The sequence below is a fragment of the Peromyscus maniculatus genome, chromosome 3 (assembly GCF_049852395.1).
Source record: "Peromyscus maniculatus bairdii isolate BWxNUB_F1_BW_parent chromosome 3, HU_Pman_BW_mat_3.1, whole genome shotgun sequence".
NCBI lineage: Eukaryota > Metazoa > Chordata > Mammalia > Rodentia > Cricetidae > Peromyscus > Peromyscus maniculatus.
Window position 1 is genome coordinate 52,900,503 of NC_134854.1, and position 22,976 is coordinate 52,923,478.

Genomic DNA, 22,976 nt, shown 5'->3' on the forward strand with positions numbered 1-22,976 from the left:
TGTTCCCAATGGGAACATTTGAGGGCTCTGGAGTTTCATTTTGCATTTTTGGGGGCGGGTAGGGTTTGGGGAATTAAGACAATTTCGTGTAGCCCAGGCTGGCCTTGAACTTCTGATCCCCCTGTCCCCACCACCCTCCAGTGCCACGATGATGGATGTGTTTCTTGAGTGGTCACAGCCTTGCCGCAGGAGACATCCCGGAACCGCTGCTCGTATCCTGAAGAGTTGCCTTTGTCTTTTGAGTGGGGTAAAGCTGGATCCTTGGCTTTGCAGGAGAAAAGAATTTCAGGATGAGCCAGTACGAGGCAGAGCTGGAATTCACTGAAAAGGTTTTTAGCACAGGTCTTAGGTGCAGGGGTTAGTCTATAAGAAAGGCAGGCACTCCTGGGAGCTTGGGTGTGGGCCTCTCAGAGGGACGCTGTGGTGGCGACTGTGTGTAGGACTTTTGAAATTTCATTGTGTCTTAGTCACTGACTGTTCTGTTGCTGAGAAGAGACACCATGACCAAAGCAACTGTTATAAGGGAAAGCATTATTTAATTGAGGGCTTGCTTACAGTTTCAGAAGTGTAGTCCATTTCACTTTTTTTTTATATATATATGTTTTTTGAAACAGGGTCTCTCTGCATACCCCGGCTATCCTGGCACTCACTTTGTAGACCAGGCTGGCCTCGAACTCACAGAGATCCGCCTGTCTCTGCCTCCTGAGTGCTGGGATGAAAGGCGTGCGCCACCACACCTGGGTATTTAAACATTTTTATTAGAAACTATTTCTCTTTAGAATAAATGCTGCTCAGCGTAGGCAGCCTTCACAGCAGATGCTAACTGTGCTGGGATTCCTGGTTCTCCTGGTGTCAGCCAGGTCTCTCTCCCTTCCCTTGTTCCCACAGACTGCCCTGCTTTAGAGCCACGTTCAGAGTGAGGGAGGAAGCGGGGGCTGTATCTGGGTCTCGGGAGACCCGCTTACCTGTTCCACTTAGTGCCCGGGATGCCCATCTCCTGTGGACTCCAGAAGGCTGAGTTCCAGCAGGTCATGCTCAGGACACAGCGCAGCATTGGTGGTAGGGGAGAGAATGGGGAGTTAACTGTGGTGAAAAGCTCTGCCGGTGAGCATGAGTCAGTGAGCGTGAGTCCCTGGAGGAGGACTGGGCTTCTTAGATACTCAGAGGCGTTGTCTAGTGGGCAGCTGGCAGTGGTGGCTTTTTTTGTTTTGTTTTTGAGATGTGATCTCACTGTGTGGCCCAGGCTGGCCTTAAACCTTACGATGTCCTTATGTCTGAACCTCCTGAGTAGTAGGGACCACCGTGCCTTGTGTCCTGCTGTAGATCTCTTTCATCTAGTCTCTCACGCCCCACCAACCGCATCAGTTGCCAACGCTTTACGTTCTGTTTCAGTTTGCTTTCTCTGACTCCGAATGGCCCCCCCATTCTCTTCTCCCTCTTGATTGCACCCCTTGCCTGGTGGCTGGTGTATCTGTCTGTGTGGAGGATGGAGCCTGCTCCGCTTCTCCTCGCTCCGCCAGGGCGATTTGTCTGCAGGACACCGATGCTAAAAAAAAGGCTCCACTGCTCAGCAACACCCGGTGGCTCCCCACTGTCTGCTGACATTCTCACTCTGCAGAGCCAACTTTTCTACCATCTTTCCCAACTGAATGGAGCCACTGCTCTTTGTCACAAAAACACATCCAGCATTGTCCCTGCTGGTGCCTCCCCGCCAGACTGACCCCTCTTTCGTCTAAGCCTCTAGCTCCCTTGATATCAAAGAAAAGCTTAACTTGGACCTGAATTAGGGTATTAAGCCTGCAGCATAAGCTGGTTGCCGTTTGTTGGGATTAAACCCACCCGGGGAGGGAGGGATGACTCCCCGTGGCTCTGCTGTAGGCCTGTGTGTGTGCATTAGCGTGGACTCTGCCGCTGCTGCCCCTGGTCCAGGAGGGAAAGCGTCCCTTCATGCTTAGTCATGGGATGTCGTGTGCCATCCAGCTCCAAGTGTAACTGGAGACGAGATTATCTTGAGGCGGGTGGTGTCCTTTTCCCTGCTGTCCTAGGACTGTTTTGAATTAAATTATTTTAGAAGCAGATGGCTGGCAGAGGGATGCTTTCGCCTTTGTTCCTGGTGAGTCCAGGATTTAGCTTGTTTTGGTTGCTCCAAGTGCTGATGATCTTGCTCTCCAGGTTGGTAGGGAGGGTCACATCTTACATAGGAACAGAGTAAAACCAAAGCCAGGCGTGACATCGTCCACTAAGCGTACCTTGAATTAAGCCCGAATTTCAATGTCTTTAGCTCTTCAAATAGGATCTCACAAGGAAAGAGTCTCCAGATCCCACCACAATTCCTGTGTTGATGTTGACTATAATAATATGGGTTTTTGAGAAGCTTTACCATGCCGTTTATTTTAACGTCGTTGGCCTGTAGTGCTTACAGTTTTCTGAATTTTTCTCAAGTTCCTTTCATGTTCCAGGGATGTCACTGGTCATTATCTGGGCCCCCATCTCCAGAGGAGGACGTGGAAAGTGTGGTCAATCACAAGCAGTCCCAGAGAACCAGAGAGCTGGAGATGACACATGCCGAGTTTTGTTCTCTGGAGTGTGCTGTAGACTTTGGTCCCTTCAGCTCCCTGTGTGGATGGGTTGTTGTCTTAGTCAGGGTTTCTATTGTTTGGACAAAACACCATGACCAAAAAGCAAGTCAGGGAGGAAAAGGTTTATTTGGAGTACACTTCCACATTGCTGTTCATCACTGAAAGAAGTCAGGAGAGGAACTTAAACAGGGCAGGGTCCTGGAGGCAGGAACTGATGCAGAGGCCGTGGAGGGGAGCTTACTGGCTTGCTCCCCATGTCTTGCTCAGCCTGCTTTCTTAGAGAACCCAGGGACACCAGCCCGGGGATGGCACCACCCACCATGGGCTGGGCCCTCCCGCATTGATCACTAAATGAGAAAATGTGTTACAGCTGGGTCTCATGGAGGCATTTCCTCAGCTGAGGCGCCTTCCTCTGATGACTCTAGCTTGTGTCAAGTTGACACACACAACCAGCCAGTGCAGTTGTGTTTTATCAGGGCCGAAGAGCTCTGCTTTCCATTGGCTGGGATTTTCCCCAGCTGAAGTCTCTTCAATGACCGACAGAGAGGCCACTTGTCATTTAGTGGGGAGCTCTCCTTTTTGAATCTGGGATGCTTATGTTATGACAGTCCAGAGGGCCGGGGGATTGATGGGGCAACATGGCATGTGACCCAGGCTTGGCCAGTTGGACCTTCTTCTGCCCCAGGACTTTGGGCTCAAGGGAGCAGTGGAGCCATGAAGCTGAACAGTGGAGACAGGGTAGAGATAGCCCCGAGGGACAGATCTAGATATGGCTTTCCCAAGGACACAACCCTGGCTGGCTACTTAGCTACCCAGCCAGTCTCTCCAGACTTGGGATTTCTGTTTGAACTTGAGTCTTCTAGTAAATTCTGTGGCTTCTCTGAAGTCCTTCTGTGGAGTCCCCTCTTGCCTATGTAGACAGTCTTTTCCTTGGCTAACACTCAAGACTCCCAACTGAAACAACCTTGTATACACACAGCTAGCGCCACATTTCAGCTGTACGTGCAAGACCAAGCTTCAGCACTCATTTTTCAGGTGGTGAAACCGGAATCCTATTGGCAGGCAAGAGACCCGAGACCCAGGAAAGCAAATAGACCTACCTACCTTCCTTCCTTCCTTCCTTCCTTCCTACCTTCCTTCCTTCCTTCCTTCCTTCCTTCCTCCCTCCCTCCCTCCCTCCCTCCCTCCCTCCCTCCCTCCCCCTCTCTCTTTCTTTTCCGAGACAGGGTTTCTCTGTGTAGCTTTGGAACTCGATCTGTAGCCCAGGCTGGTCTTGAACTCACAGAGATGCTCCTGCCTCTGCCTGCCGAAGTGCTGGAGGTGGACCCAGAGCAGCCTCAAGGCAGAAGGGCCCCCTTGTCCAGCAGTTTCTTTCCTGGTGTAGTGCTTTCTGTTTCAGTCAGGGCAGACGTGAACCAGGGGGGTCCAGACATCGTAATGAAGGTGTGACTTAGTAAGTACGAAAGGATGTCAGAGGAGGACTTCCAGGAGGAGTGTTTGAATTGTGAATTTAAAATCCTGGGGACCTCCAGTGTGTTACAGAGGCAGGTTCTTTTCTGTGGAACACGCATCTCAGTGGCGGCTGCTCGTGAAGGGTCCATACCCAGTTGTGGCCTGGAGCATGGATTAGCGGGCAGGAGGGTTTCCTTACTTGAAAACCTACCTTCTGGGTGGGGGCGGAGCTCTTGCTCATAATTTGATTTCTGTGGGTGCTCCCCCCATCTCTTCACTTCCCCCACTCCCCCTGCACTGTGCACCTTCCCACCACACCCCTGCACTGTGCACCTTCCCACCACACCCCTGCACTGTGCACCTTCCCACCACACCCCTGCACTGTGCACCTTCCCCCACTCCCCCTGCACTGTGCACCTTCCCACCACACCCCTGCACTGTGCACCTTCCCCCACTCCCCCTGCACTGTGCACCTTCCCACCACACCCCTGCACTGTGCACCTTCCCACCACACCCCTGCACTGTGCACCTTCCCACCACACCCCTGCACTGTGCACCTTCCCCCACTCCCCCTGCACTGTGCACCTTCCCACCACACCCCTGCACTGTGCACCTTCCCACCACACCCCTGCACTGTGCACCTTCCCACCACACCCCTGCACTGTGCACCTTCCCACCACACCCCTGCACTGTGCACCTTCCCCCACTCCCCCTGCACTGTGCACCTTCCCACCACACCCCTGCACTGTGCACCTTCCCACCACACCCCTGCACTGTGCACCTTCCCACCACACCCCTGCACTGTGCACCTTCCCACCACACCCCTGCACTGTGCACCTTCCCCCACTCCCCCTGCACTGTGCACCTTCCCACCACACCCTCCTCACAACAGACAGCCTGGATTCAGGAAAGAAGGTGCAGGGGGAGACCTCTGCCGGAACTCCTTGCGGTTCTCGCCAGCCAGCCTGTGCACATGGCTGGTCCCTGTCCCCCTCTGCCCCTTCCATCTGCTTCTTCCTGCTCACCTCTGTTCATTCCTTATTCTTTTCATCTTCCATGTCTCCTCTCTGACTTGTTCATCAGAGTGGCTGTTGTCTAACGTTTTTCAAAGTCCCTGCAGTTGCCTTTGAATTATCCATGGTGTTGGTTCAAATGATGGGTCCTAAGACATCAGTACAGACACAGACAGACAGACAGACAGACAGACACACACACACACACACACACCTGCCGCCACACACATACTTCCTGAGCCCTTGCCTAACCTGCCCAGCAGACACCTGAGTTATTTTAGTTCTCATTTTGAAGAAACGTCTGCGGGGGGGGGGGGGGGGGGGGGGGGGGGATGGGTGGGTGCTGGGGAGATGGCTCAGCAGTTAGAAGTACTTGCCCTGCTCTCCCAGATCACTGGAGCTTCGTTCCCAGCACTCATGTGGAGAGTTCACAACTGCCTGTAACTCCCGTACCAGGGGATCTGATGCCTCCTTCTGGCCCCCGGGCATCCGCACACATGTTGCATGTGTGAGCGCACATAAACAACTTTTTAAATCTTAAAAGAATTTCAGGGGGCAGGAGAGGTGGCTCAGTGGTTAAGGGCACTTGGTGCTCTTGCAGAGGACCTGAGTTCGATTCCCAGCACCCACATGACAGCTCAAAACCATCAGTAACTCCAGTTCCAGGGGATCTGACAACCTAAATTTAAAAAAAAAAAAAAAAAAAAAAAAAAAAAGAATTTCAGGAATATACAAACGTAGATTAACACACAATTCCTGCACCATGTATTAGGTTCCCCTAATAATAGCACCATGTATGATCCTAAAAGAGTTATTGAAACTGAGAAACGACCCTTGGGATGACACCGTGAACTTAAACCACATACTTCATGGGTCCGCCCGTCTCTCACTTAGGGAGCCAGTCCAGAACTCTACCTTGTGAGGCGTTGCCATACCTGCTTAGTCTTCCCGAGCGACGGGTCTTCAGCCCTTCCTTGTCTTAAAAAAAAAAGTTAGTTAGTTAAATTTATGTATGTGCGTGGCATGTGCATGCCGTGACATCTGTGTGGCCGTCAGAGGACAGCTTCTGGGAGCTGGTGTCCTCCTCCCACCCTGCTGACGCTGGTTTCTCGTGTTGCTGCTGGGCTGCACATTCTAGCCTTGCTGTCTCGGGAGCGAGCTTCATCTGACTGTGCCGTCTCTTCCTCCCACTCCACGGTGGGACCGCTGGGATCACAGATGCACACCGCCACCGCCGTGTCCAGCTTCTTAGGGGCTCTGGGGCTCAGGCCCAGGCTTCAGCCGGCTGCGCCATCTCCTTGGCCGCGCTCCTTGCCTTTTATGGCCTTGACGTTTTTTTTGAGGAGTTGGGTCGTCTGTGGAACATCTCTGATTTTGGCTGATGTTTTCTTATGATTAGCTTTTACAGCTCTAAGAACCAAACAGCCTCGGGGGGCCCTCCAGATGTGTCTCGTCTCCCCCCCCCCCAAGTTGTCTGCACAAAGTCCGTCCCTTCTTTAATTCCTGGAAGCCGGCCTCAGCATCCTGAGGTGCCCACCAGCCTTTCTATCTTGATCTTTTTGGGGTCCTTTACATAGGTGACCCCTCTCAGTGTCGATGCTGCTTTTCTCCCACCTCCGTTTCTGGCATCCCTGCCTCTCTGGCTGCTCCTCATTCTGGCAGATTTATCCCAGGGCCCCTGTGTCCATTTGCATACTCCATGTCACTGCAGGGGTTTCCCCAGAATAAGCCTCAGGCTCGTGTTCCTCAGACTTTAATGGGCACTGGAGTCCCTTGGGAACCTTGTGAATGGCGGGGCCTGATTGAATGGGGTTTCGCGTGGCCTGAGTAGTTGTGCCTCTGAAGCACTGCCTGGCACAGCTGTTGGACCACCTTGGCTGTCCAGGTTCTACATGCATGTTTCTAAGGCACCGTCAGCTCCAGCTGTCCAGGTTCTACATGCATGTTTCTAAGGCACCGTCAGTTCCAGCTATCCAGGTTCTACATGCATGTTTCTAAGGCACCGTCAGCTCCAGCTGTCCAGGTTCTACATGCATGTTTCTAAGGCACCGTCAGCTCCAGATATCCAGGTTCTACATGCATGTTTCTAAGGTACCGTCAGTTCCAGCTATCCAGGTGATAGGATTATAAAGGTACGCCGGTGCGCCTGGCTTTTTTATGTGGCTTCTGGTGGCTGAGCGCAGGTCTTCAGGCGTGCTGGGCAAGCACTTTGCTTACTGAGCTAGTTCCCTAGTCCTCAGGTAGGTTTTTTTGTTTTGTTTTTTTTTAAGCTTGCTTTCTCCTACTTTTCAGACACTGTTCTCCTCTGTTCCTCTCTCTGCCAGTGGACTGTATTTCCAGTCCTGTACTCCACTGCAGCGGTCTCCTACACATCCCACACCCTCTGTGTCCTTTAAACAACAACAACAACAACAACAGCGGAAAGGAGAACGGGTTTACCCCAGAGGAACCCCGTCATGGGGCATGCTGTCTCTTTGCAACACTAACTCGGAAGGCTACACTGAGTCAGGGCCAGCCTCAAGCACTTCCTTACACCTTAAGCCAGTAGAAAAAAGCCTGTGGACTGTTCTTACAGAACACTGCCCTGGGCCACTCTTACCGGTGTTCATACCTCATTTACACATAAGTGTGTGCACGGACACATGTGTACACTCCGAGGCTCATTGAGTCCTAAATGTGAAAAGTAAACACTTTGAAAAACGTTGGAAATTATGTAGAAGCATCATTACACCTTTCAGTAGGGGTGACAGTTTCTTAAACCTTTCTGTCTTTTAAAACACTTGTTTATTTGTTTGTTTGTTGTTTGTTTAATTTGTTGTTCATAGGCGTGTGCATGATACCACAGTGTGCATGAGGAGGACAGAGGACAAATGTCAAGTCAGTTCTCTCCTTCTGTCATATGGGTCCTGGGGCTTGTGAGGTCATCACGCCAAGCAGCAAATTCTTTTCCCTGAGGAGCCATCTCACTGGCCCAGACTTCCCTATTTTAAGACACACACACACACACACACACACACACACACACACACACACACACACACACAAACAAAACAAAAAAATAGTGCTTCTTATCTACCTAGTATCTGGTGACCAGTGCTGGGTGGAGGAGAGGGTACCCCGGCAGAGGGTACTGGTCCATGCTGGGGCTGGGGAAGAGAGGGAAGGTACTGCTTTCTAAATGAGGGAAAAGATGGAAAGATCCGGGAAGGCACTGAAAACCCTCCTCAGGACATTCTGAGAAGGAGAAAAGGGGATGAAAGGTTGCCAAGTTGCTCAACAGTTGATCTGACTGCTTTTGTGTTCTAAGTCTTAGGCGTCAATGGGGGCTTGTTTTGTTTTGTAGATTGACTATCCACAGCGAGTTGAGATGAGTCACCCTGTTTTGGAAACTACACAGTTTAGCAGAGAAGCAAAAACAGTAGTTCCATTTGGATTAAAGCTCTTAGAGGTGGGTGACCTTGCTGTTTCCCAGGCCAACTCTTGCCAGCCCTCAGGCCTGTGGCCTGGAGGTGTCCTTAGGTTGGCAGTGGGACTCAGTCTAAAACAGGCCCCTTGTGTAGATTCCAGTAGCCACATTTATCATGGGCTCTCAGCTTATTTATAACACAACACAATCTGACATGTTTTCAACTTTCTTTATCAACAGTTTTGGTAAGATGGACTGGTAAAACATGGTGAGCTGTGAAGCGTCTTACCAAACTGCCTTTCAGCCTGTTTACCGCCCTGTCCCCCAACACATCCACCTGCAGGTGGAGGTGTGTTCAGCAAGCTGACTTAAACCCTGTGAGCCTCATTTGTGACAGATGGGGATTGGCTGGGGTCTTCAAGAGATCCCATTTGCACGAAGAGTCCATGATCCCACAGCTTTCTGCTATAGTTAGAAGAGAGACGAGATGGAATAAAACAACTTAGAAACATATTCCAGAATGCCACTTTGTTTTGCCTGCATGAGTCTCAGACAGACAGTTGGGTGTCTCTGTCACTAATTTTTAATCACAATGAACAAACTTGGCGTGGCGAAGAGGGCATATGGGCAGTTTCTGGCCTGGAATCATAGCTAGCATGGCCAAGTGGGCACCCAGGAAAGGTGATGTGGGTAGTACCGCCTCCACACCGGCCCCTGAGGACGAGCTCTCAGACCTGGGTCAGTGGGGAGAGAAGCATACGGCCCAGTCGCTGGCAGCGTTAGCTTTTAACAAGGCGCCTCATCATTTGCACGCCCACGTCACTTGCACGCCCACACTCGCATACCCACGTCAGTGCCTGAGAAACAGCACCTCTCCCCGATCCCTCTCCCTTCTCTGTCATCAAAGAGAAAAAACCCTCTCACTCTTGGGGAATCGAAAGCTTTTATAGCTTGGAAACTGATCTCCGGGGCTTGAAACGAGAGTCCCTGATGCCTTTTATGTGGAGAGAGAGCCTCACCTGGGATTTCTAACCTCTTCCTGAATTAACTGCAGAGGTAATTCCCCATGGCATTGCAGCTGCCGCCTCTTCGGAGCTGGTGACTCTCCCCCGGGGCTTGGCAGAGAGAATAAAACCTCCTAGGTTGGCACCTTCCCGTCCTCGGTGGGAAGGTTTTTTTTGTGCCTGCTCTCTTTCAGTTGGGGACTTTGAGGTTTATTTTTAATCTTTTTGACCACTTCGCCCGTTCCTCATCCAGGCCCTTCAGCTTTCTTTTGCGTCAGCTCTTTGGGTTCACAAATCAGCTCCTGAACTAGGCTCTTTGCAGTTTATCTCTTACACCCTTCTGCTTCACATGAAGATGCGCTTCTGACTCATTTTAGAAGGGATCTTGTCTTCTGTTTGGCTCTTGCACATTATAGCAGAGTGTTTTTATTATTTAAAAAAGTTTTATTATGTGTATGTGTCTGAGTGTATGTCTTTGTACCACATGTGTGCAGGAACCTTTGGAGGTCAGAAGAGGAGTCAGATCCCCTGGAACTGGATTACAGATGGTTGTGAGCTGCCGTGTGGGTGCTGGGAACCAAACCCAGGTCCTCTGGAAGAGCAGCCAGTGTTCCTAACCTCTGAGCCATCTCTCCAGCCCACATGGCAGAGTTTTGAAACAGACATACCAAAGTCGGGCAGTGGTGGTGCATGCCCTTAATCCCAGCACTCGGGAGGCAGAGGCAGGTGAATTTCTGTGAGTTCGAGGCCAGCCTGGCCTACAGAGGGAGTTCCAGAACAGCCAAGGCTACACAGAGAAACCCTGCCTTGAAAAATAAAAACAAAAAACAAACAAAAAAACCAGACATACAAATTCTTACCTTAGGCAAACTTTCAAATGTGTATTAACACAGTTGGACAGAATTTTATAACCTTTTAAATGTATGCTTTTTTTTTTAAAACCATAGAGAAGAATAACCAGTCTTTGGCCTGTGCTTGGTACGTGGCAGGTTAAGACATAAAAGCATATAGACAGGAAACCCTACAGCTAGGCTGTACAGAAGATAGCAGATGCTTAATGACGTCACCGTGAAACAGGGTGGTTGTTGTTGTTTGTTTTGATTAGGGGCTGGAGACAGTCAAGTGCTCGGCAGTTAAGAGCGCTTGCTGCCATTGCTGAAGACCTGGGTTCAGTTCCCAGAACTCACATCTGGCAGCTCACAGCCACCTGTAACTCCAGTTCCAGGGCATTCAAACCCTCTTCAGTGCTGGAGATTAAGCCAAGGGCCTCCTGCCTTCTCACCGTGCTCCGGTACTGAACTACGCTCCCATGCGTTCACTTTTTAAAGTCATGCCACAGCGAAGGGAGTGACATCTGGTGTGAGTTTGCGACTTTTCAGATGCTAAGGGAATCAGAAGTGTCACCCGTAAGTCTAAATATTATTTACAAGTTACTGTCTGTTCTCAAAATGGATCACAGAACTTGGTTTTGCGTCCCAGCTGCCATTTCCACGGGGCTGAGAGGGTGGTGCCAGGGTAGGGTGTCACACAGAGACCCTCTGCTGTCTGTCTTTCAGCATCTCTGGATAAGAAGTGTATTTTGGCTGGGCGGTGGTGGCGCACGCCTTTAGTCCCAGCACTCGGGAGGCAGAGGCAGGCGGATCTCTGTGAGTTCGAGGCCAGCCTGGTCTACAGAGTGAGTTCCAGGAAAGGAGCAAAGCTACACAGAGAAACCCTGTCTCGAAAAACAAAAACAAACAAAAAAAGAAGTGTAAAAACGCACAGATTTTTGGTTGTGCGTGACAGTCGAGGCTGCACACAGAAACCCTGTCTTGAAACAAAACCCCGCACTGGTAATGCACCGGCATTATTGCAGATGTACCCCAGCACCCCTTGTTTGTATTACCATAGGTTGTCACTTACTCTGTTTTGTCTTCCTGACCCCTCACCAGGGATGATAGCGTTCCTTCCTGAAGGGTATTCTAGTTCAGAGACTCCTTTACCGACGGTCTTTGATTGGTATAACCACCCCTTGTTTCCTATTCATGTATTTTCTTGTGTGTGTGCAGGGGTGTGCACATGAGTCCACGTGTGTCTGTGGGAGCCAGAAGATAACCTTGGGTGTTGTTCCTCAGAAGCCATCTAATCTTAAAAAAAAAAGAGAGAGAGATTTACTTATGAAATTATTATTATTATTAATGTTATTATTATTATTATTAGCACATGTGTGTAACACATGTGGATGCCTGTTTACAACACAGTTGTGGCCGTCAGAGGACAACTGTGTGGAGTCCGGTCTTTTCCTTCCACCTTATGTGGGTCCTAGGGATCACACTTAGGGCACCAGCCTTTCAAGGCGAGCACCTTTATCTGCTGAGCCATCTCGCTGGCCCGACCTCACTGTATGAGGCAGGATCTCTCACTGGCCTGCAACTTAACAATTAGGCTAGGCTGCTTGCCAGGGGGACCCAGGGGTCCTCCCGCCTCCACTCTCTAGAAGGGGGATTACAAAAACTGGCTTTTTATACGGGTGCCGGGAATGGAACTCAGGCTGTTACGTCACCTCCAGCCTCTTATGTGTCCTTTTGATAGAGAGGTTTCATGGTTATGCAAATCTAAAGTGTCGGATGTTTTCTCTCAGCACTTTGAAAGTTTTGTTCCTCTGTGGTCTGGTTTCTGTCCTGTGAAGTGGCTGTGTGGTCATTTACCTGCCATCATCTTTCTTCTGGCTCTGCTTGTGGTTTTCCTTGTCTTTGGTGTCCCATGGACTCTATTGTAGGTGCGTGTTTTTAAAAAAAAGAAAAAAAAGAAATGATCGCCCAGCTTGTGACTTCCTGGCCTGTTTGAATCGATGGATTTGTATCTCTTAGGAAGTTTAAAGTTGTACTGTCTCTGAAGATTGCCTTGCACCCTCCTCCTCTTGGCTTGTTTGTTTGCTTGTTCGTTGCCGTTTTGAGACAGGCTTTCTCTGTGTAGCCCTGGCTGTCCTGGAACTCGCTCTATAGACCAGGCTGGCCTCGAACTCAGAGATCCCCTTTCCTCTGCCTCCGGAGTGCTGGGACTAAAGGCGTGCGCCACCACCGCCCGGCCCTACTACTCTTCCGACTGGCTTTTTTCTAAAACTTTGATAAATGTGTTTGAGCGTCTCGTTCCGTCTTCATGCCACTTAATATCTCTAATTTCTTTTTAACTGTTACATTTTAATTTATTTTGTGCGCCCCCATGTGCCACAGTATGACATGACATGCTATTAGAGGTCAGAGAACAACTTTTGGGAACTGGTTTTTGTCTTCCACCTTGTGGGTGTCTGGGACTGAGCTCAGGTTGTAGGCTTGGCAGCAGGCACTACTAGCGGCTGCTTTTTTCTGACTCTATTGTTCTGTTTTTTTTTAATTACTATTATTATTTTCTATTTTGTGTTTGTTTCTCTGTCCCCAGTTCTGAGTTTAGTTTTTAGCCATTTCTCCCTCCATTCACTAAAAACCACTTCAGTAGTGTCTAAACTGCTGTTACATGCATACTAAGTTGTAAATGTTTAATTATAATTTGTTTTTTGAGATAGGGTTTCTCTATGTAGTCCTGGCTGTCCTGGACTCTCTTATAGACCAGACTGACCTCACATTTACTGAGATCCTCCTGCCTCTGCTTCCTGAGTGCTGAGATTAAAGGTGTAAGCCAGCACATTGGCTCAAATTAGAATACTTTTCATTTCTGAATGCTCTTTCCTTTTTAAATATTTCTGGCCAGTTTTCATAGTCTCTTTCTCATTACTCGTATATTTAGCCCTTCTGTTAGTTTATGTAAATTAAACATAAACACATATCCCATAATTCCAGTATTTGAAGTCTATAGATCTCATTGGGGGTTCTCCTGACTTTTTTTTTTTTTTTTTTTTGAGACAGGGTTTCACTGTAGCTTTGGTGCCTATCCCGGAATCACTCGGTAGACCAGGCTGACCTCGAACTCACAGAGCTCCACCTGCCTCTGCCTCCCGAGTGCTGGGATTAAAGGTGTGCGCCATCATCGCCCGGCTCTTCAGACTTTTTATTTTGGGTTTTTCTCAGCCTTTTTTGTTTGTCTGATTTTTCAAGTAGGATCTCACTATGTAGCTCCAGGTGTCCTGGAAGTCACTATGTAGACCAGGCTGGCCTTGAACACACAGAGATCTATCCTCCTGCCTCTGCCTCCTGAGTGCTGGCATTAAAGGCGTGGGCCACCATGCCTGGATTTCCTCTCAGCATTTTAATGGTATCCTCTTTCCTTATGTGTTTCGTAATTTTTATCTCTGTGCTCCTATTAATTTGATCTGTAGCTAAGGAAAGTGTTTGATGTCTGGTGTGACCGTGTGTGTGTGTGTGTGTGTGTGTGTGTGTGTGTGTGTGTGTGTTTGACCATGTTTTTGTATGTTTTCCTTTTAAGAGGTGGTCTCACTATGTTGCCAAGCTGCTTTCACACTGATGAGCTCAAGTGTTCCTCTTGCCACTGTGACAACAAGCATGTGATACCATGTCTGGCCTGGAAAATTTATGTCACCATCTGACAGACATTGAAGACCTGGCCTGTCTTCAATTAGGACTCTTAAACAGTTTATTAGGATCATAGAAATGATGTAGGTTCTAAACCTGGGGACATGTTTTACAAAATTGCTACAAAGAGTCCAAGTTGAGGTAGACATTTTCCTTTGGGGGCTTCAACAATGGAAATTTGCTGTCTCCTTTCTGGAGTGTAGAAATCTAAGGTCAGACATTGGTATTATAGTTGATTGTCTCTGAGGGCTGTGAAGGAGAATCTGCTCCATGCTGGCCCTCCCCTCCCAGCCCCTGATGATTGGCAGCAGCCTTTGATTTGGGGCTACACCACCGTGATGTACTGTCATATTCCCATGCTCTCTCTCTTGCATGTGTGTATCCACGTTTCCCCCTCTTATTAAGGTGCCAGTCATAAAATAGAATGGATTAAAGATTATTTGCACCATTTCACACACATTTGGGACAAATGGCTTTGGGTATGACGGTATAAAGTAAGGTTTGTGGATGTGTGTACACATGCAGGCTTAAATGAAGGAAGCACTCAGGTTTGTGACTATTTGTATAGATTGCTCTGATGCTGCTTTTGACATTGTCTAGCTTCCAACTAGCATTTCTACAAATTGTGGCTATTTATAGTGAACAGATATTTTTATATGTCTTTATTTTATGTGTGTCTTTTTTTTTTTTTTTTTTTTGGCATTATTTTACGTGTCTGGTATCTGCAGAGGCCAGAAGAGGGTGCTGGATCCCCTGGCATTGGAGTTACAGAAAGTTGTGAGTTGCCTCCTGGGTGCTAGAATCTGAATGCAGGTCCTCAGCAAGGGCAGCCAGTGCTCTTAACCACCAAGGCATCTCTCCAGCCCTAGTGAATGGGTATTTTCTGAATGAGTGGATTTTTTTACATCTGAAGTGAAATGTTCTCACTTTGACCTCTTTGCATGGCCGCTAACCCAGCTTTGCCTTTCTTGCTAGATGAACTCTCCCTGGAACAGCACAACCCTTCTTTACGTCCCGAGGAGTTCCTGCCGGAGACGAGCATCATGCCCAGCACTACCCGTGTGGCCTTATCAGAGACTGCTCCAGGGGCCCAGCCAGGCATCTCTGTCCTGGTCCTCTCCTCTCCATCTGCCACTACTTTTGATACAGCCTTTTTAAACCACAGACATCAGACTCAAAGTACAGCAGAGCCCAGCATCTTTGCGGCACAGTATGGATCCGTGACGAGTAACGAGGTGGCCGTTGATGACGATGAGATGGATAACTTCTTGCCAGATGTTCACTGGACCTCTTCAGGGGTGGCTTCCCCAATGCGGTCTATCTCTCCGAACTCACGAGAGCCGCCCCAGGAAATGCCGGAGCCTGGGATGACTCCATCGCTACCCACGATTTCTCTGCAGGATGAAGCGCTGTCTGGATGTCAGAACACGGCACAACAGGCAACCGTGCACATGGAGTCCTCCGGCGATTTCAGCACTTCTTGGTCAGCTTTTCTCACATCTGAGGGCATCATTCCAACTCCTAGTAGGAGTTTGGTGCTTCATCCTACGGAAATTCACAGCCAGTTATCAAGCAAGGCTTTGCCAGAGACGGTAGCTTCCATGACAGAGGGCGCGGAAAACCTCCTTTTCAGCTCCTGGATCTCTGTGCCCCAGCCGGTAGGCGATGGCGTGACTCAGCAGCCATCTGTTCCCCTGTGGGAGGTCTCACAGCCTCTAATGGGTGTCCTGGCCACAAGCACAGACAGAAATCCTAATGGGACCGCCGCGTGGAGTGAACGCCAGGAAGAAGCCGTCTCTCCAAGAGCACTGCCTACTGCAACCTTGTCACCCACCGACCCCGTTTTCACCAGCCCGCTTTCTGCTGCATCGTCAACCCTGCCTTCATCTGTGTCTTTTGCTGCCCAACCAGCCGGCATTTCAGATAACCCCTTCTTCCTCTCTAGCGAGGCTGGGGAAACGTCCGAATCACCACCGCACAGCTCCACAGCCCCCAGTTTTGCTGACCATCCCCATGCCCTGAACCCTGAGGCTTCCCTGAGACCACACACATGGTGTGTGTCCTGTGTTTTCTCATCACCTCAGCAGGTTTTGGCCAGGAGCCTCACAGAGAAGGAGGTGGGATCAGGGGACGGCCGTGAGACTCTGTCTACGGCCTCAGTAGCAGCAAGCCGTCTCTCGTCATCAAGCGGCGTGGGCACCGACCTCTCTGAACTTGAAGATCTTCGAGAGTTTAATACTCTTTTCCCTTCCAGACCCGTCGTCTCCCTTTCTTCCAGATCTGTGGGGTTGTGGGAAGTCAGCCTGGACATGTCACCTGAGGTGGATATGAGCGGCATCACCACCACGCAGGCGTACCCTTCCCATGGCCAGCACTCCACACCAAGCTCGCCTGATTCCACCTTTGGCTTCTCTGTCACCAGTGATCTAGTGATGCCAGCCAGTGTGACCTATTTGTTGTCCTCAGTCATCCCTAGCGTCCATTTTGAGCCACCTCTCTCTTTGACAGCAAATCAAACCACGCCATCCTTTTCAGCTGACCCAAGCCTTCTCACCTCTTCCGGTTTGGCCTCCTCGGTAGAGTCTAAAGTTGTTGCTGACCCAGAGCCTACCAGCCTTTTGCAGCTCGAGTCTGAGAGTCTTTTGGATTCCACATCCAGCTTTTTCTCCACTCCGCCCCTGGACTTCAGCACTCCGGCCCCTTCACGGTCAGATCTTCTTGCTTACCCATCTTTGACGTCCACCGATCCATCAGCTTCCCTTTCTCAGCCTCCTCCCACCATGGCTGAGACATTTCCATTGTCCAGCTCTATCAATTTGCAGTCACCTCAGCTTTTTGTTCTTAAGCCCACAAGTCTAGAGCCATCTCAGCCTTGGTCAAGTCCAGACCTTCTTGTGAAGACAGTCACTCCTCTTCCCAGTCACTCCGAAATGCCCCCACTGTCAAGCTCCCCCTCTGATTCTCTCAACTTCGCCGAAGCATGGAGAGTTTCACTGATAGAGTCTGGTGTTCATCTTACCTCAGTTTTCTCTGAAGCTACCTCTGTCTTTGAATTGTCACTCATTCCCCCTGGGTCCTCAGGCAGCACACTGGTGCCCTCCAGCTCCGAGACCACCCTTGGCATCTCACCTGCTGGGACTCACTTCTCATCACTGCCAGCTGTTTTCCATTTGACACCCATTTTAACCGGGTCATCTCCATTCTCGACTCTGACCCCTTCCGATGGCAGTGTGAGTGTGACAGACCATTCCACACCTGTCTCACCCATATCCTCCAGTGTCATTCCGACCAGCACAGAGTCGATCTCTGACTTGTACCTGTCAGCCTCCCCATCACTTGCTTCCGAAGTAAGCCCTTCACCTATGCCCACAAAGCCAGTCATGGGCTCATCATTGACACCCACAGGTTCACCACCCACTACCTCCCCAGAGCCAAGTCCATCCCCGGAACCAAGCATGCCCAATACCAGCACTGCCCCTGGTGATACTGTGGACTCTGCTCTGAACAGCGAGCCTATGAGTCAGAACCCTCAGGGGAACAGTGCACCCCCTCCCCAGCCCTCCCTCGGTCCTGTGACCGCCTCCACGCTCGAAGCCACAGTTGGTACACCAGCACTGGCCACAGCCAAGCCGCCATATGTGTGTGATATTACAGTTCCCGATGCCTATTTGATCACAACTGGTAAGGCCCTGCTTCCAGTCACCTCTCTGAGGTAGGGGACTTCTCTAAGGTGTTTGTGTGCGGTACTTACGAGACACACCATCGTGGTGAGGAGAGTAGGTGTGGCTCTCACACAACCTGTGGGTCGCAGTCCTCCTCCCCCGCTGGCCTCACGCTAGCCGTCCAATCACTTAGTCTCTTCATCTGCTTTCACAAGTGTTAAACAAGGACCATAGGCTCTCTTAGGTTACCGTAAGGATTTAAGTGTATAAAATACGTGGCATCTAGGAAATGACCACACAGCATTGCATATTAGTTAGTAATTACCATAAGAACTGATAAGAGATTTAAGTGAGCTGTGGAACTTTTGGTAGTATCTTTGGCTTTGGAACTCATTGTCCAGCATATGCAATACATAGCATGCTTGAAGCAGACATGTTTGATTTTTAATACTGGCTTCTTTCTTAGTGGGAGCTGTCTGCTAGGGAGAGAATCTAGACAGGTAGAGGCGATATTTTGGGGGAGGGGGTGCAGCTCCATAATAATGCAGAGACCCGTGAGGGGTGTTGATGGCTTGGAGGGAGATGCTTGGATGCTGACCTCCGCTGAGGGGAGCCAGGCATCCTTTGAAGGTCTCCGAACCTCTCTTCTCTTGGCCTTGGAGAAACTGTAGAGAGTTGGAAAACAATTTGTGTGATACATGTTTCTGGATGGTTCCTGTTCCCCAGACTCATGTCCCCGTCTCACAGGGTTGCAGTGTCCTGTCTTCCTCAGATTAACCAGAGAAGGTGGCGGTTCTGGTGGTGGGTGGTGGGGTCCTTGAGTAGCACTTAGCTATTCCGAGTGGTTCATTAGCTGCATGGGGCTACTTGTAGTATGCACCTCCTGTCTCCATTGAGTTCTTCGGAGTTTGGTTTTCTGTTACGCCTTGCTTTCCCTGAGTCTGGCTCATCCTGCGTCCCTCTCCCTCCCTCATTCCTCCCCTCTCATTTCATTTCCTGTGTACCATTCATGACCTCGTCTGGTCCTCTTAGAGCCTGGCAGGCCAGGGCAGTTGGCTGTTGGTGGAATCAGCCAAGGTAGTTAGATGGGGCCATAGATTTGTTATGATGACTTCGGGAACTAAAGGAGACACACCCCTCACCTTTTTACTACATGTCCCTGATTTACCAGAGGAGGAGACAAATAGTTTAAGCATTTGTTTTTATAATGACTGAAGGAGGATTGATTCTGTCTCAAGTTTTTTAGTGATTTGAGATAGGATAATGGAAAATTGAATGATGGGACTAGAGAGATGGTTCAGGGGTTAAAGAGCATGCTGCTCTTGCAGAGGACCAGAGTTCGAGTCCCAGCCCCCATGCCGGGTGCTCCACAACTGCCTGTAACTCCAGCTCCAGGGGATCTGACCGACTTCTTTTGTTCTCCACAGTCAGCTGCAGCCCTGTGTAATTCACAGACACACGTACATAAATTAAATCTAGAACAGAATAACAACATTAGATATATCACAGTTCTATGTATGGAATGGAAGGGGAAGGAAAAGCACCATGGGATAGAAGGGAAGGTTTACTAATTACTGACAGACAGACGCTCACAGGCACAGATTTATATTTTTGTTTATTTTTTGAAGATACTTTGTGTGTGTGTGTTTACAGGTGTCTGTGGAGGCCAGGAGAGGGCTTTAAAGCTTGACCTTGGAGGTTGTGAGCCGCCTGACGTGGGTGCTGGGGATCAGCCTGGGTCCTCCTCAAGTGTGTGTTCCAAACCACAGAACCAGCTCTCCAGCCCCAGTACAGATTTTTAAATTGGACTTTTATGTGAATAGGAAGACCTAGACTTCGGGATGAGAAATATTTTATTTCCTGTATAAAATGTTACAACTTGGACATTATAAAGACATTTTCTCCCATTGGTTGTGGTTAGCACTCCCCGGCAGCTGCTTGGAATACTCAGTGGAGCCGTCCTCCTTCTGTGGAGGATGGTATCGCCAGTTCATTGAGGAGCGTCTTAATGATCTTAAAAATACTACTTCTGAGAGCTTTTAAAGCCTCAACCTTTGCCGTTAGGTGCATAGCTGGAGAAATTCTGCTACTTGTTGAGAAGAAAGTGGGGACTGGAAGCTTCCTGTCCCCTGGGTGGACCACAGCTGCTGCTCTCCGGTCCTGCCCGCCAACTTTCTAACACATCGGACCAATGGTGGGCTGGTGTTTCCATTTCCTATAATACTTCACAGCACTTAGATCTTTCTACTCTGTCCTTAGTCTGGGCCTTATATTTCAAAACAAGCTGCTAGCATGCTTGTCTCAGTCATGGCTTCCTGAGGTGACATCTTCATGCTTCATAATAGCACTAAAATGCGTCTGGTGGTTGGCTTTCATTTGTAGTGCTGGCCAGGCGAGCTGTGCAGGAGTACATCATTACGTCAATCAAAGAAGTGTTGAGGATTCACTTCAACCGTGCGGTGGAGCTGAAGGTGAGACCCTGAGCATGGGAGTCTGGTGTCTGACGTGCTTGTTGGGTCTCGTGGGGCAGGGTAAGAGCCCCAGGCTCTGCACTTTGAGTTCTCTGTCTCACTCCTCTCCAGGTATGCAGTTTTCCTCGGCATCTCTGCTCACGTGCAGTGGGGACTGCGTTTGCAGAGTTGGAATGAAGAGGCTCTCAGGCTAGAGGCAGCATAGTTTGGGGCGACCTTAACAGTATTGCTCTCCTTGAGTTACTTTAATCAATGACTTGGGGCCGGGCCGTGGTGGTGCACGCCTTTAATCCCAGCACTCCGGAGGCAGAGCCAGGCAGATCTCTGTGAGTTCGAGGCCAGCCTTGTCTTCAGAGTGAGTTCCAGGAAAGGCACCAAAGTTACACAGAGAAACCCTGTCTCGGGGGGAAAAAACAAACAAACAACAACAAAAAAAAACCCCCCCAAAAACCCAAAAAATGAACAGATAAATGACTTGGGCTTATGTTAGGTTTCAGAGTGGAGTACATTTGTATCTTTCTGTACATCCAATGTGACTGAGATGGATTTCTACACTGGTCGCATTACACCCACTGATGGTGTCCCTTTCCCAGATGAGCTCAGAAAGCCATGTTCTACTAGGTCCTGCCCCTGTCTAACCAGAGCCATGAGCCATGAGCTGTGCTGGCCATGGAACATGTGAAATGGACCTGGCCTGAACTAATAAGATGCATGGTGAATGTAAACTGCATGCCAGATCTCAAAACTGCACCAAATAAAGGAATGTAGACTATCTCACTAATGTTTTTTCTACTGACTACACATTGGAACCATGTTTCCCATATTAAGTGAAATGCATTTAAAATTAGCTTCCCCCATTCCTCTGCTTTTACTGAGGCCTTCATGTACTTTAAAATTGTGTAAGTGGCTATCATTGTGTTATTTGAAACAGTGAGACTCAAGGAAACAACTGCTCCTTTAGGTGTGGGTTAAACGTGACAAAAATCTTGAATTTTCTGTAACGCACTATCCAATCCTTATTACTGGCTGTCCTTTCTTGTTCCTGTACTTTTGTGCTATTTTGTGAAAGTTGGGATAACATAAAAGGAATACATAAAATAAAAATCTTGATTATCTTTGAAGCATTTATCCACCCATTTAAGCTGCTGATTTTATATATATACTTAATGTGTATATATATATAATTATATAATTTTACTCATTTTTTTTCTGCCCAACAGTTTTCTTTAAGTGTGAATTGTCTTTTTTTAAAATGTTTTCTTTCTCCAGGTTTATGAACTGTTCACAGACTTCACTTTTCTGGTAACATCCGGTCCTTTCATTTACACGGCAATATCGGTCATCAATGTCCTCATCAATAGTAAACTCGTGCGGGACCAGACTCCTCTAATCTTGTCTGTGAAGCCGTCCTTCCTCGTGCCAGAGCCCAGGTTTCAAGTTCAAACAGGTGAGACCACTGAGCACAGATGTTTGGGGGTGTGTGTGTAGGATTTTATTTTTTTAAATATATATGTATTTAAAATGGGGGGGGCGGGTTACGTGCTGGTCAGAGGGCTCAGCGGGCGAAGGTGTTTGCTGTCAGAATTGTCAGAAACTCTGGAACCCGTGTGGTCGAAAGGAGGGAACTGACCCTGTGGGTTGTTCTTTGATCTCTATGTACATGTGCACACATGTGTGCACACACACATACAATAAATGTAAAGATTGAGGATTGTGCACACATGTTGTGTGTAGACACATACAGGCAAAACACACATACACATAAAAATAAAGACAATCTCAAATAATTTTTAAATTGGGTTTTGTTTTAAAATTATTCATTAATTTATTGTGACAATCTTGCCATGGTCTGGATTTGAGCTTCTGGTTTTAAACAAACCTTCTGACGTGGCCTTCTGAGTAGCTGAGACTTCATTCATGGGCTACTTCACCTGGACCTGTTACTTAATTAACAACAGTAACAACAGCTTTATACTTATGGAAAAAAGCCAAGCATATACAAAGGTACACAAAATAGTTTAACGAAACCCCATGTGCCATTATATGTCTCCACAATTTTTTAGTTACTTTTTGTTTTGTTTTGTTTTTTGGTGTGTATTATGTGCAGGTAGGTGCACATGTGTGTACATGCATGTGAAGGCCAGAGAATGACCTAGGAGTTATTGCTCAGGTGCTGTCCACCTTGTATTTTGGGACAGTTATCTCAGTGGCCTGGAACTCACCGACTAGGGATCTGCCTGACTCAGCCACCCTGGCACTGAGATCATAAGCACCACTGTGTTTGGGTTTTTCTCCCGTGGGTTCTGGGGAGACAAGGCATGGCACCTTATTGCTTGAACTATCTCCCCGATCATAACAATTTTCAGTTCTTAGTCAAACTTTTTCTTCCTTCTCTTCTATTCACTTCTCCTTCCATTATTTTATAGTAAATCTTAAAGGACCATAAAATGTCACTTATGTGTTTCAGCCTATATCTCTACAGGAAAAGGACTATTAGACACAGATGCACATCTATCCGAATCACCACACTCCCTAAGGTTAATAGTAATCACTTAATACCTTATTTAACCTTTCATTATGGACATTTTCAATCATGTACAAACTAGAATATATAACTTTAAGTTCACACTTCTTTTTTTTTTTTTTTTTTTTTTTTTTTTTTTGGTTTTTTTCGAGACAGGGTTTCTCTGTGTAGCTTTGCGCCTTTCCTGAAACTCGCTTTGGAGACCAAGCTGGCCTCGAACTCACAGAGATCTGCCTGCCTCTGCCTCCCGAGTGCTGGGATTAAAGGCGTGTGCCACCACCGCCCGGCTTCATACATGTTTTAATAAGCTTAAAAATAATCAAGATTTTTACCAAGTTTTCAAGCAAAATTGGTAAAACT

The 22,976-nt window shown here is 48.5% G+C and overlaps 1 protein-coding gene across 4 annotated transcripts in view; it reads left to right on the plus strand.

The window, feature by feature from the left end:
• Kiaa1549 (KIAA1549 ortholog) overlaps positions 1 to 22,976 on the plus strand; it is a 136,024-nt gene that overhangs the window by 40,221 nt on the left and 72,827 nt on the right. For all 4 annotated transcript variants that reach the window (XM_076566506.1, XM_076566504.1, XM_076566505.1 and 1 more), the window contains exons 2-4: positions 14,935 to 17,640; positions 20,004 to 20,092; positions 21,362 to 21,539. In XM_076566506.1, coding sequence (XP_076422621.1) covers positions 14,935 to 17,640; positions 20,004 to 20,092; positions 21,362 to 21,539 — 2,973 coding nt within the window. The remainder of the gene's footprint in view (positions 1 to 14,934; positions 17,641 to 20,003; positions 20,093 to 21,361; positions 21,540 to 22,976) is intronic.